General features: G+C 40.0%; 1 protein-coding gene across 2 annotated transcripts in view; it reads left to right on the forward strand.

Moving 5' to 3' along the window:
• The window catches only part of Tmem50b (transmembrane protein 50B), a 44,477-nt gene extending 37,734 nt beyond the window's left edge, over positions 1-6,743 (forward strand). For both annotated transcript variants that reach the window (XM_076868169.2, XM_076868171.2), the window contains 2 exons: positions 946-1,003; positions 4,924-6,743. In XM_076868169.2, coding sequence (XP_076724284.1) covers positions 946-1,003; positions 4,924-4,969 — 104 coding nt within the window. In that variant the 3' untranslated portion in view covers positions 4,970-6,743. The remainder of the gene's footprint in view (positions 1-945; positions 1,004-4,923) is intronic.
• Positions 6,744-15,177: the final 8,434 nt, after the last annotated feature.

Consider the following 15,177-nt stretch of genomic DNA (forward strand, 5'->3'; position numbering starts at 1 on the left):
TCATATTGTTTATTAGTCCATGATAGAATTAGGATTCAGTACCAGGAATTGGGGTTAAACTTGGAACTCTCTTTTGTTTGCTATGATGCTTAAAATGAAAAGTTAAACCAGTTTCTTCATCCTGTCCAGTATTTTTTAATTAATCTGTATAGTTTAACAAAAGTTAATTATCCAAAAAATTTAAGTAGTTTCTGCTTTTTTTTTCTCTTCCTATGAAAATAGAAACTATTTCCTCCAGGATAGAGTCAGTGAAAAAAATGATATAGGTCATATTTGTACAATATAACTCCTGAATTCATGAAAGAAAATACATTAGAAAACTATAAAAAATTAAAATTTTATTTTGTATCTTTCTATCATTTTAAATTTCTAGAGAATTGCTACATTCCAAACCCCATTTTATTTTTCTGTATTGGTCATAGGAAGCAAAGGGACAAGCTGGCCAGGTGTGGTGGCACATACTTACATCTTAGCCATTCAGGAGGCTGAGGAGATGGCACATTGGAGGCCAGCCTTAGCAACTTGGCTAGACCCTGCATCAAAATAAAAAATAGAAAGGCCTGGGGATGTAGCTCAGTGGCAAAATGCTCACCAAAAAACAAAACAAAACAAAACAAAAAAAACTGATTCTTTAGCACTGGTTTGTTTGTTTGTTTTTGAAACTGGGTCTTGTTAGGTTGCCCAGGCTGGTCTCAAACTTTTGGGATCAAAATAGTTAAAACCATAGCAATTACTTTAGACAAAAAGAAAATCTGCTAAGAGCCATCTTTGGGAGAATGAAATTGGTGTTTTATTATTTCAGTTTCATTATGGATGTCTTAGAGTTGGTGTATTAATAACAGTAGTATGTTCTAATATGTAGAGTATGTCATTATGAATGTCACTGACTTTCTTACTGCCATTTGTCTTTGTAATCTTCTAATCCATTTTACTTCGCATGTGCAGATACTGATGTTTATCCGGGACTAGCTGTCTTTTTTCAAAATGCTCTTATATTTTTTAGGTAAGTTGCTTAATTTCTTTACTTCTGTAACACAGAAATGTCAGTTCTTCTATAAGAGCAGCATGTGAGTGGAACATACAGGAGTCCCTTGTATTAGTTAGAAAGGATAGGACTGCTTGAAACATTAAAAAAATGCCACTGTTACATAAGAGCACATACAGGCCTTTTAATTAGAGGTCCTGCCATGTGCCAAGATGTCAGCTGGATACTTTATATATGTGTTACCTTTTAATTCATAATAATATATATGTTACCATTTAATACTTCAATATGTGTATAACAGTTGTTAGTCCCATTTTAGAGATAAGGAAATATAAGGTTCAGAGCTTACTTAACGATACCCAGATAGTAAATGCAAGCAGGGATTTGAACCTAGACACTTGCTTTATTAAACTACAACAAAAACAACACATGTATACCTTTATGAAAAATAAGAAAAAGGAAAAATTAGAATTAATACATAGTATGCATGTTATATCCCAACCCTGGTAGGATTTGAGCTTTCTAATTGAGTTCTTAAGATAAATTAAAGCAGGTATAAAAATGATATTACAGGTGTGATGGTGCACACCTGTAATTTTAGCAACTCAAGAGGCTGAGACGGGAGGATTATAAGTGCCAGGCAGCCTGGGCATCTGAGTCAACCCTATCTCAAAAATAAAAAGGAAGCCGGGCACAGTGGCACATACCTGTAATCCCAGTGGCCTGGAGGCTGAGTCAGGGGGATCATGAATTCAAAGCCAGCCTCAGCAACTGCAAGGTGCTTAGCAACTCAGTGAGACCCTGTCTCTAAATAAAATACAAAATAATACTGGGGATGTGGCTCATTGGTTGAGTGCCCCTGAGTCTATTTCTCAGTACCCCCTGCTCACCCCCCAAAGTGTTCTTTTAGGGGAAATCTTCTAAAAAACCTCCACCTCCAGAGTGACACCTGTATTCTGTGTTTCAGAGCAAATGTCTTGCTGTCAACATAGGTATTTTAGGCATCAGTTAAGTAAGATCTAAGTCTTGAAGAACTTTGTCACTCGTTTTAAGCAATAGAGTTATGATGTGCTGTGGTGCGGTTTCTTCTGGTTAGAGTTTATTGAGTTTCTTGGATTTGTGGTTTATGATTTTCGTGAAATTTGGACTCTTTTCAGCCCTTATTTCTTCAAATATTCCCCCATCCTCCTTCTCTTCCTCCTCCTCCTTTTTCCTCCTCTTCTTCTTCTGCATCAGTGCTTCCTCCTCCTCCTTCTCTGCTTCTTCTGTTTCTACTTCTGCTGCTGCTTCTGATGCTGCTGCTGCTGCTGCTGCTGCTGCTTCTGTGGTTCTGCTTCTGCTTCTGCTGCTGCTGCTGCTTCTGCTTCTGCAGTTTTTTCTTCTGCTTCTTTGCTGCTGCTTCTGCTTCTGTAGTTTCTGCTTCTGCTGCTTCTGCTTCTGTTTCTACTGCTGCTTCTGCTGCTGCAGTTTCTGCTTCTGCTGCTGCATTCCTGCTTCTGCTGCTGCAGTTTCTGCTTCAGCTTCAGCTTCTGCTGCTTCTGCTGCTGCTTCTGTTTCTTTTGCTGTTTCTGCTTCTGCTTCCACTTCTTCTGCTTCTCCTCCTCCCCCACCTCCTCCTCTTCCTCCTCCTCTTTTTAAAGAGATAAGATCTCACACCATGTGGCCCAGACTGGCCTTGAACTCCTCCTGCCTCAGCCTCTGAGTAGCTGGACCCACTGCACCTGCCACCAGACCTGGCGCAGCTCACTCATATTCAGTTGTTGTTTTTCTCTCACTGGTTCAGTCTGAACAGTGTCTACTGTTGGATCTTTAGGCTTACTTCTAATGGACTCCTAACAGAAGTCTAGAATCATAGACTTCTAATCTACTGTTAATCCCATCCTGTGACATTTTTATATCACATATTGTATTTATCATCTCTAGAAGCTTGATTTAAGTCTTTTTATATTTTCCTTGTCTCTCCTTAACGTACTCTTGCCTTCTTCTATCCTCTTGGTCATACTGGGTATGTTTCCAACTATTTCATTGCCTTTGTCTAATTGCCTCTGTCATTTCTGGGTTTGCTTCTGTTGATTATTTCTGCTTCTGTTTACTTTTCAGTTTGCATCTATTTTCACCTACTTGCTGCTTTACATGCAATTTGTTGGGGTTGGATTTTTTATTTCACAAATATTTTTCAACTTTGTTCTGGGATGCAGTTAGGTCACTTAGAAATGGCTTGACCCTATCAAGTCTTTTTTTTTTTTTTTTTTTTTTAAGCTTGGTTCGGCAAGACCAGAGCAACCAGGGGACTAATTTGTCTCCTTCCTAGTACTACCTTCTGAGTGTTCCTTCCTATACTCTGATGTTCCATGTGTCCTGAAGTGTCTCCACTTGTGTGGGAAACTGGGCATTCCTCCCAGCCCTGTGGGACCCAGGGGGCTTTTCTTCTCCTGCTTGCGTAGTTTCCTCAGTGTACCTGCTGATCAGTACTCAGTGAAGATGCAGTGGCCACCCCATGGCTCTCCTGGGCTCCCTCTGCATGACTTTCTGTACTTTGCCTTGAAGTCACTACTTTGGGTTCCCTGTACTCAGAACTCAGGGAGACGCCCATGTTTTATCTGGGTTTCCTCTTACTGCACTGTTGCCTGGACACTCCTGATTTTGAAAGATGTTTGAGTTTCTGCTATTTTGTGATCGTATTTCTTGGCATGTGACTGATAGCCTTCGGGAGATCCAGTAAATTTTCATGAGGACATTTTAGGCAGTATTTTTTAGGGATTAGATTTAAGTTCAGTTGTTTGTTTAGATTTAAGTGCATTTGTTTGAGGTGATAGATAAATCCACATAAATGACAGCTGGATGAGCAAGAACCTTGTGTGCATTAAGACTTGTGCTCAGGTGGACAGTGACAGCTGCATCAACTGTGTGCTGGGCCCAGGGGCTGGCAAATTGTCAGGCCAGCCTTTGTGTGTCCACGTGCTAGGCCTCTTCTCAGCACCAGGAATAGCACACTGGGTCACAGCCTCTCCTACTGGCCACTCTTGCAAGCTGACACACATTCCCTGACCATACCTTTTAAAGTTTCTTAAGGCTCTGTTCTAGGCTCACTGTTGTCTTCTTGCTCTTCTCCTCTCTAGATGAGCTCATTTATGCTTAGAATTTCAGTTATTGCTTAGATGCCGATGAGTTGTGGGTGTGTTTCCAGGTCTAAACTCTGTATCTAGATTCTTACTTAACATCTCTTCTCGGGTTGTTGACATTTCAAATTCAACACATGCAGCATGTCCTCATGGTCCCATCTCTCTGTTCCTTCCTCCAGCTTTGCAGACAATTCCCTCTTCTTTTGGATCTTGGTTCAGTCACCACTTCCTCAGGAAAATTGTTTTGACTTTTCTGAGTAGGTCACATCCTTATATATCCCTCTTATGATATTTGTGTGCTGTTCCTTTGTGGCTTTTTTTTTTTCAGTTGGACTTTTACATTTATTTGATTGTCATCCTCCCTAGGCTTTTAGCTGCATTAGGAAGCAAATTTGTGCATTTTGACTCAGTCATATCCCAACACTTAGCCAGGGCCTGATATGTAGCCAGTCCTGAGCACACAATAATGATTTGTTAAAAGAATAAAGAAGCTTTGGTGACTGTAACTCAGATATAGCGGGCCCCTGAGATGTAAAATGGCCCCAAGGACTGCCACTATGAGAAATGTCTCTTTTCCCTACAAGTTTCCTGTGTAATAACTTTCTAGGTTTTAAGAAGGAATACTTAAACTCAGCCATCATGATTAAGCTGCTTTATAAAATAAGTGAATTTAGATACCTCCACCATGATCTTTCATTTAGTTTTATAAATGAATGCAAAGGGATCAGTGAAGTACCTGTCAAAGTATATTTAGAAAACAGATTCTGTGTCACTCATTCTTTTGTTTCTCATGATTTGTATTTGTATTTTTTTAAGCACTCTGATCTACAAATTTGGAAGAACTGAAGAGCTCTGGACCTGAGATCACTTCTTAAATCACATTTTCCTTTTGTTATACCCTATTTGTAGATAGGTTTTTATCTCTTGATATAATTTACACATTGCCAAATGGAATAGATTGTACATTAAATGTTTAGTTTCTTTACATTTTTATGCCTGAGTTTCAAAATAGTTTTCTGAAATTCCTTCCTTTTTTTTCATTGACCAGACTGTTAATATGTACATAATATAAGACTGTATAGATTGGATGATGAGTATCAGTTTTTTTATTCCCGAGACTTAAAGCTTGATCTGTTCCCTGAGCCAGGGTTATGTCATCATGTTTAGAGGTAAATACTCTGTCTCAGTGTCTCCAATTTCTGAAGATGTGCAAAAAATATAGCTCCATGTACATTGGAGTAAGCATTGAGCCATTAAAAAAGGTATTTCTGCAAGTTGTAATTTATTTTGGCTTACAAATGGGATATTTTTAAGGGAAAATGTTTGTTCCTGTATATTAAAGAAGTGGACTTTTATATGAAGATTTTTTAAATGCCCAAAGGACTAGTTTGAAAGTTTCTTTTAAAAAGAATTCCTTTAATATGACTTTATCTGGGAAAGGATAGTGGATAATCATATAAACTCTGTTTGTATGGTGAATGTAAAGGCTATAAGACAGCTCAGCATGTTCTTCCTGTAAAAGCAGCTTAAATGACCTACCAGGTTATCTTTTGACATCCTGTCATTATCTGACATTACATGGTTCCATAACAGGCAAGCTTGAGACAGCTGCAGTTTAGAAGCATGAACCATATTAAAAAAAATAAAATAAAATAAAATAACTAGTTTAAAGATAAAGCTTCTTCCCAGACGGGATTTTATGGCCTAGTGAAAATTTAGGCATTTCATCCATTTAGAGACAGACTGCAAGTCTCTTTTTGTTCTAGCTCTCAAGCTTTGGGTGAACAGTTGCTACAAAATTTATCTTCAACTAAAAGTTCACTCTGATCCAAAACTTCTTTACCGAGTTTGAAATCCTGTATTTGCACTGTATATTCCTATGGGCCTTTTGGGACACTTTTGCTTTCCTTTGTTATAAAGATTTTATGTTGCACTTTTCCCCAGAGGGGTTTTATAGAGCCTTTTGCTGTAAAACAGAATGTACAATGGTAGTATATGCAACTTCTAATGCAAGCCTTATCTTGCATAACTCCTGTCTCCTCTCTGAGAGAACCTGCTGTGGGCAGCGAATGAAGCAATTGCAGAATGCTGTGCCTTTTGTCTAGATGCCATCTTACTTCTTTCTTGTTTCCTAAAATGGCAGTAAGCTTTGTCTTGCTTCTAGAGAATCAATCATAAGACTGACGACTTGTTCCCAGCCTTATCACCTGTTGCAATGCACATGACTGCTCATACATTTAATATTGTGTGTTGGAGAAAACGGACCATAAAGAAAGATTGGTTTGCTGTTCACTTTTACTTGTTTAAGTATATTGAACAACAAAACAGTTCGTCCTTATAAAATAAGGAGAAATAATGCCAAGACTGTAAGATGTTGGTATAAAGGTTTATGAAGGGCATCCCTGAAGACCGACTGAAAGTGGTGGTGTGGTCTTTTCTGTTCTTGACTCTGACATGAATTTGCTTTTTAATTGTGAGCAAGTCATTTAATTTCCTGGGTTTATTTTCTCATTAAAGAAAAAGAGAGATAATGTTAGTATCCACCTCACAGAGACTGTGAGTTAGTAGAATCCTTGGTAATCATTTAAAGACACATGTGATTCCCTTAATAAAGGTCTCGCTGTTACCCAGGTTCAGTGGCTGTTGAGTCTGAATGTCTTTTGCATGTGGACTACCATTATCAAAGTATTCTATTGTATAAACTGTCTCTAAGATCCTTGTTGTAGTCTTTGTGTTTCCATTGATTAAAAAAAAAAAAAAACAGCCTGGATTTTCCCATTATATATAATTTTTTCTCCTAAGACATTGACATGCATTACCATAATGAGTTTTGAGGACTGAAAGATCAATTCAAACCACTAGCTTGGCCTCTTCAGCAAGAACCCTGGAGTGTTCAATGCAGACACAGTGAACTCATGTTCTCTATTTTTCCTTGATAGAAGAAGGGTGTCTGGTATGGTGTCAACTCAAGAGTATTTGTTTGCATTGCTTCTTTATAGATTAAAATTCCTTCAGATGAATTTCTGCCAGTTGTATAAATTTATCCTAATTCTTTCATGCCACTCTCCTATCGTCACTAAATTGGATTTTGGTTAAAGTTTGGGGCTACTTTTACATATTTTAAGGTCAAGTGATAACTCATTTAAGCCCTGGAGGAGAAACACCTAAGGCTAATTTTATTCTGTGAACTTTTTTTTTTTTGATTGAAGATGGCCTTGCCATGCTAGGGAAGTGCTCTATCCCTGAGCCACATCCTCCATGCACTCACAGCCTTTAAAAATTTTTAAATTTTGAAACAGGATCTTGCTAAGATATCCAGGCTGACCTTGAACTTGTAATCCTCCTGCCTCAGCCTCCTGAATTGCTGGGATTACAGGTGTGCCCTATTGTGCACTGCCTTACATTTTGTTAGAAGATACTCCAGTTAAGCTTGTGCTATTCAAATCAATTTCTTCACTGTATCATTTGTTAAGATAGGAAAGATGAGAAATTGAAGTAGAAACTACTTGAAGTAGAAATTAGTATTTTTTTGATGCTGGGCAACAAACCCAGGGTCTTGTGCATGCCAAGCATGTGCTGTACCTACAGCCCCAGCCCAGCAATTGAGTCACTCAGGTTGATTATTTTTCCTTATTTCTCTGAGAATAAAAGAATAGCCTGCTGTGTTTGATAGTTGCAATGTTTTTCTGAAGAATTATTGAAGAAAATCAGAACATGCTTATTTAATCCTAGAGCTTTTTTTTTTTTAACCTTGAGGGAATCGTGACATGATTTTTGTTTTCATAGCCCATTCCCATTTTCTTAGAAATAATAATTTTCCATTTTATTATAAGTGAACTAATTTGTGTGCTGAGTCTGGTGGTTTAATATCCAAAGGGTCTCATGCCTGAATTCCTTTTTAAAAAATTCATACTTTTTAAAATTATGTATTGATAAATTATGGTTTATGAATTGATGAGGTGCAAAGTGGTATAGGATGTTTGAATACAACATGGAGTAATTAAATTAAGCTAATTAATGTCTGTCATTTTAACCCATCCCCTGGATTTCATTATTACCAGTCCCAAAATATTTTGTCCTCCACCTCTTTCCCTTTTACCTTAAATTTGAAACTTTCCAAGTATAGTCAATTCTTGATATTCTCAGTAGGTGGGTTCTATAAAGTTGCAGTGGACTCTGAATTCGAGAGCACTGTTTCGAATTCATCTTGCCCCTAGAGACATGAATACGAGACGGGAAAGACAGGGTAAGTTCCTGAGGGCTGCTGGTCTCAATGTTGTATTTGGCTGATGAATATAAAACTCTGTGTTATGTGTATTTGTGTCTAAAGACACCTTATTTGATATATATTGTTGACTCACCTCCATTGGATTTGTGGCGCCATAACATGTGCTTAAGCTTCCTTGTTCTCCATAACCCCTAACAGATCTCCCTAAGGCACACTGCTGGACAGCACTTCAGCAATACACGGGGAGGCCATTTTTTAAGCTGGAAATCACCCACAGAAAGAACCCAAGTGTGGAAAACACTGGCGCTGAGCAGGCTGAAAGGGTCGCTGTTCACAGTGGGAAAGCAGAAAGGAGAAGGCAGGGAGAACCTTGCTTTGCTCGCCTCAGCTCATCAGGTGACTTAGTCTCTGCACATATACTCGAGTGATCCAGAAATACCATCAAATACTGATTCCGATTCAACAATAAATGAAGTTTCATTAAGCATGAAGTACCTTAACAAATACATTGTAGCAAGTAGGTGAACTTGCAATTACAGAGCATGAATAATGAAGTTGTACTGTAGCTAAGGAGTTTCTAATGACTTATTTTTCTTTAATACTGTTATTTTTTTCATCATTCCTCTGATGGTCCCTCATTTTTCCCCCTCTTAATACTGCTAGCTTAATCATTCCGTGTTAGGACCTTGTTTTAGCATTATTCTCTTGCTTGACACAGCACTGAGAACTCTCTCACCTGGGGTCACTCAACACAGCACTGAGAACTCTCTCACCTGGGGTCCCTACCATTCTCACAATTCAGAGGAAAAAGCTTTGATCAGAGAGGTCAAGTATCTTACTGATTGGAATCCTGACTCAGCCCTTCTTGACCCCCCAAACCCACTCTTCATGCCACCAGCATTTTCCCAGATATATGTATATAATTTATATATATATATATATATATAAATTTTGTATCCTCTCAGGACCCAGGAAAATGTGTCCAAGAAGTATGGCAGACCCTGGGCTGAATCCCTGGGTTGAACTAGGTCAAAATATCCTCCTCTCAACCTTCCGTACATTTTTTCCCCCTTACAGCTCTTCAAAAATGTGCAGTAAGTTTTTAGAAGGAAAGAGTCAGTTATATTGTACCTTCCATACTTGAGACTCAGAAGTTGATCTCCTATGGCATTTGAGAAATATAATTTGAGGAAACTGCTGCTGTTATGGTGGCTTTAGGAGAATATAGAATTAACCCAAGCCACAGGCTTTGGGAAAAACCATTGCCAGCCTGATTTTAGGGAATAAAAATATCAATGAGGGGGACAGTAGGAGAATACCTCTAGTTTTGGTTTCTAGAGAATTCTGGTTTGAAGTCGGGATTCTTGGGGGCTGTAGATCTATGGTTAGGTGGGTTTACTTCTCCCTCATTCTACCTCTGCCACTTATTAGCTATGTGACCCTGAGACTGTTTCCCTATTGGTGTGTTTGAGAATTATTCTGAGGAAATGCCCTGCACAGTTCCTGGAAATAGGGAAAAATAAACTTAGGCCCCTCTGACCCTCCCCATGGCTTTGCCTCTAAGAGAGGTTTCCTTCCTCCTCTGATGTCTTTCAGCTTTTGGCCACAAGGTGGCATGCCACGTTAAGAAAAAACGAGCGTCTCAAGTTTACTATTTTTTGTTGTTTTGAGCCTGCAGGTGCTGATTATTTTGTAACGGTTTTATCACCACTTAAGTCGTTTTTTGTAGGATTTTTAGATGAAAATACATGCCTTTCCAAATATTTTATCTGTGACAAATAGGATGTTTTAAATTTCTACCGGTAAATACTGCAGGGCATGTGGTCTAGACCCTTGTGCTAATGTAGAGTGTATGAAATTTTTGATTTGGGAGCATCTTGGCCTCTTTCTCATCCTAGAGGTATGGACTGAAAACCAGAGAGAACACTCTAAAAACAGGTTATTTTCATCTGTTTCTACTGCAGTTGCCAAAAGTGATTTAGTATGACATTAAGTGCACTGTGTTTATATCTAGCCATGAAAGTTGTAAATGTAGATATTAACTTTTTATTTTTAAATAACCTAAGACAGAAAATTTAAAAAAAATTCTGTATAACTTTCAGATTTCCCAAATGTTAACATTTTACTGTAATTGCTTTATTTTTTCTGAAGTGTTTGATAATATGTTGCAGACTGATGCCTTTTTATGCTTGAATGCTTCTGTGTGTATTTTCCCCCCAAAATGAATATTCATACAGTATTTTTTTTTTTTTGTGTGTGTGTGTGTGTGTGTGTGTTTCTGGGAATTGAACCTGGGAGCTTTCTGCCTCTGAGTTATCTCCCAGACCTTTTTGTTTTATTTTGAGACCAGGTCTTGCTCAGTTGCCCAGGTTGGCTTAGAAATTGTAATCCTCCTGCCTCAACCTCCCAAGTGGCTAGTATTATATTTCTGTCGTCTGGCTTCTTATGCTTTTCAAGTACCTAAATGAACTTACCCACAGAGAATATATCATATGTTTATATTTACCCTGAATGCAAATATGAAATGTGTTAATATTTATATTTATTATACCTGTTATTTATACCATGTTTTAATTAAAAGAAAAACAGTTAATATCTTTGAAAGTGATTTTATGTTGTAACTGGCTGTATGACTGTAAAGTAATCCTAGCCATCTGTTTCTCTCCCCCCTCTCCGCCCTTTTTTTTTTTTTTTTTTTAAGTAATTGAGGAACCCAGTATTTCCACACTGGGATGAATTTTAGGTTGCATCATTTTCAGTTTCCTTAATGCTGGCAAGGCACCCCAAACAGCATTCTCCAGAGCAATAGGCTGTTCCAAGCCCTAGGTCACTAGCACCCACGGATTGGTTCCCACACCCTCCCAGGTGAAGCCTGCTGTCTTTCCTCACCATAAACCAAAATGAGGGAGGAAGAAACCAATTTGACTCTTGGCTCCTCCTCCAGGGAGGCTTCTTCAGCAGTGAAGGGCAGGAAGTTCCAGGCAGGATGACCTGGAGAATGCCCAGGTTGAGCCTCAGTTCTCACGGAACAGAAGCACAGGCTAGGATGTTCTCACATCCAATGCAGGCTACTTGGCAGACAGTAAATATACTTTGGAGAGCTGTGGGACACCGCACAGAGAGATGTGACTGCACAGTAACTCTGCAGACTTAATCTGAACACTTCAAACAGAAACAATGTAAAATGAAATGAGTCACAGAGTTGGATGACACAGTCACCAGCTAGAAACTGAGCTGTTCCGCATGCAGGCAGTTAGTTTCTGGGTGAGAGGGCAATACTCATTTCTCCAGGGTAGGAAATCAGTCAATGTCCTATCAACAGAAGTCTCCCTTCTCTGTCCCTACTATGTCTCTATGTCCTGCCCCAGGGTCTTATCTCTCCACCCCCATGCCCACCATCTCCTCTGGAAACTTTTCTGTCCTTCATCTTGGATCTCTGCACCATCCCGTACAGTGGTGAGCTCACCCCAATGCTGTACCTCCCAGGGCTGCAGCATCCAGTCCTTACCAGTGTGTACCGCAGAACTCTAGGGGGCACCATTCATAGACCAGGCGAGCAGTGTGTCTGTTAAAAAGAAAATCTGTGGCACTTGGAAATAAAGTGTTGAAGATAGATGCCTTTATCTAATTCACACAAAGTTTCCTTATAGGCTAGATGGGGCCTCAGCCCACCTAATCTGCATGATTTCTGCAGGCAAATTCTTGGTACAGAGTGTGCTCTTCTCCATTTATCTGCATCCTCCTACACTCTGTGTCTAGTCTTCTGTCACGTTCATAGCTAAGTTGTGCCAGGGCAGTGACACAGGTAGCTGAGAGACTAAGATGGTATACAAGGCCCAAGGCTCTACTGAGAAATGCTTCTGGGGAAGAGCCGGTGGTGACTGGCTGAACAGGCAGCTCTTCCGTCCCTCAAGATGCTGCTTTTCTTTAAGGATGACACACCTTCCCTGGTGCAGAATGCATCATGTGCTTTATAGAGGACACAGAAGAATTAAATGTCCCTCTCCTATAGTTCATGACTCCTGACCTCTGTATTAAATAGGTCAACCTGTCACTGCATAAACTAAATAACAGGAGTAGGTGTGTTTGTTCTCACAAAATATCCATTTCATTGAATGGATCAGGAGTCAGCAAACTTTCCATAGAGGCCCAGGTGGTAAATATTTAAGGATTTATGGGCCCCACAGTCTCTCTTGCAACTATTCAATTCTGCCTTAGATGATACATAAATGAGTGAGCCTTGCTGGGTTCCAGTAAAAGGTTGTGGACATTGAAATTTGGATTTCATAAAAGTTTCACATGTGATAAAATAGCATTTTTTCCCACAATTAATTAAAGATGTAAAAACTATTCTTGGCTCACAGACACAAGCAGGGAGTGGATGGGTTTGGCTAGTGGATCATAGATAATGCCCTATTACAGGTGATATATAACATTCCTCACAACTCAATGTTGTTTGTGTACTTAGCTTGACTATAAATTAAACCCCAAGTTAGTACAAGTATTAATCCTGTTGATTAGTCATTTATAAAGTAGAATGAGGCATTTCTTTTTTGGAAAATACTAGAAAGGGGAGCATTTTACTTATTCAAATAATTCCTGTCCTCTTCCCTGAACAACAGGCCAGCCCCGTGCCTGCTGAGCTGCAGTGGTGAGAGGCCTGTACAACTGGACCTCAAGGTGCTTCTGCAGAGGCATAGCAAGGGCAGACTCCTGGTCAGTGAAGTTTGGTGTCAGAGTCAGCCCCTTCCCCATGAGGGAATAGCCTTGGACAGCCTGCCCCCCAAACCCTGGAAATGGCATTGGCTCTGGCCTGGACTTTGAGTGCATCACTGACATAGCTGCTGCTTTCAACCAAGAGGGACACCTTTCAAGGCCCAAACCACAACTACCTCTTGCCCCAGGACACTAGATTAGATCCATCCTGAATACAGTTCAGCCTCCTCTGAACCTGCCCTTACCTGCTCTGGCCCCTGCGGAAGCTATAATCCTCTTTAAGCAGGGCTGTGAGGATAAGCTTACTTTCTAACAATGGGTCTGTCCCCTTTAGGTCCAAACTCTTTCCTGTTCTTTCTGTTATACAATCCTCCCTTGGCATCCAAGAGGTTCCATATCCGAAGACTCAACCAACCACTGACTGAAAATATATTTTTAAAAAAAGCATAGCTGGAGGCTGGGGTTGTGACTCAGCGGTAGAGCGCTCACCTAGCACGTATGAGAGGCACTTGATTCAATCCTCAGCACCATATAAAAATAAATGAAATGTGTATTGTGTCCAACTTTATATATTTTTATTTTTATTTTTTTTAAAGAGAGAGTGAGAGAGAGAGAGAGAGAATTTTTTAATATTTATTTATTTTTTGGCAGGCATAAGATCTTTGTTTGTATGTGGTGCTGAGGATCGAACCCAGGCCGCACGCATGCCAGGCGAGCGTGCTACCGCTTGAGCCACATCCCCAGCCCTATATATTTTTAAAAAATAACATCCGGGGCTGGGGATGTGGCTCAAGCAGTAGTGGGCTCGCCTGGCATGCACGCTGGGTTCGATCCTCAGCACCACATAAAAATAAAATAAAGATGTTGTGTCCACTGAAAATTAAAAAATAAATATTAAAAAATTCTCTCTTTAAAAAAAAAATTACATTTGTACCGAACATATACAGACTTTTTCCCCTGTCATTGTTCCCTAAACTATTTACATAGCAATTACATTGTATTAAGGATTATAAATATTCTAGAGATGGTTTAAAATACATGGGAGGGGATACAAAGGTTATATGCAAATATAGGCCATTTTTATAAGGACTCGAGCATCTGTGGATTTTGGTATCTGAGGGTTCTAGAACCCACCTCCTGAGGATGCTGAGGGATGACTGTTTATCCTCTACTTCTCACTGGGCCTCATCTATCGCCCATCAGAGGAAGCTTTTCTATTTTTTTTAATATATTTTTTTTTAGTTGTAGTTGGACACAATACCTTTATTTCACTTATTTATTTTTATGTGGTGATGAGGATCAAACCCAGGGTCTCGCACGTTGGAGGCGAGTGTTCTACTGCTGAGCCACAACCCTGGCCCGTCTATTTTAAATCTTCTAAACCATCCAAAGTAAGTTCTTATAATATCCATCTCCTAACACTTCCTCCAAACCTGTGTCAACTCAAGGTGCACCTGACGAGTAAAATAGAGGCCTCACAAGTGGATCCATGTGTTTGGCCTAGGAGCTGTCCTTCTTTTCCTTTTTGCAGGACTGGGGATTGAACCCAGGGCCTTGTACATGCTTGGCGAACTCTCTACTGCTGAGAGCCATAGCCAAGTAGGAATGACGCATGGCATTTTTGGTTGAAAGGTGACCCTGCTCAGGGATTAGGGTGGCTCCAGTTTTAGGGTGGATCCTGCTGGATTAGGGTGGCTCCAGGTTTAGGGTGGATCCTGCTGGGAATAGGGCGTATCCTGCTGCCTCAGGTGCCCGCTCCTGGAGTTCCCCTTGAGTTCTCATGGGGTTCTGAGAGAATTGGTATGCAGAGCCCGGTGGAGGGGAGTGTATTTTCCCAGAACGTGCCTGTAGAGGTCGGTGAGAGTTGGGGAATAAAGAGTTGCTGTTTGAATCTACAAGGCTTTGTGGTGGCTCTGTTATTTTGTGCCCAGCCAGGCTGCGGCACTCTACCAGTGAGTTGCAACCCCAGGCCTGGCCTTGTAACTCTTGCCAACCTGGATGGCTAAGCACCCAACGCCTGGTTGGAAAGAGCCAATTCCTTACCAGCAGAATAAAACCCAACAGGGGGAGAGAGGCTGGTTCCACCAACCAGCACTAGACATTTCATCAAACTACAGATGGCATCT

This window comes from Callospermophilus lateralis, chromosome 10 (assembly GCF_048772815.1).
Source record: "Callospermophilus lateralis isolate mCalLat2 chromosome 10, mCalLat2.hap1, whole genome shotgun sequence".
Classification (NCBI taxonomy): Eukaryota; Metazoa; Chordata; class Mammalia; order Rodentia; family Sciuridae; genus Callospermophilus; species Callospermophilus lateralis.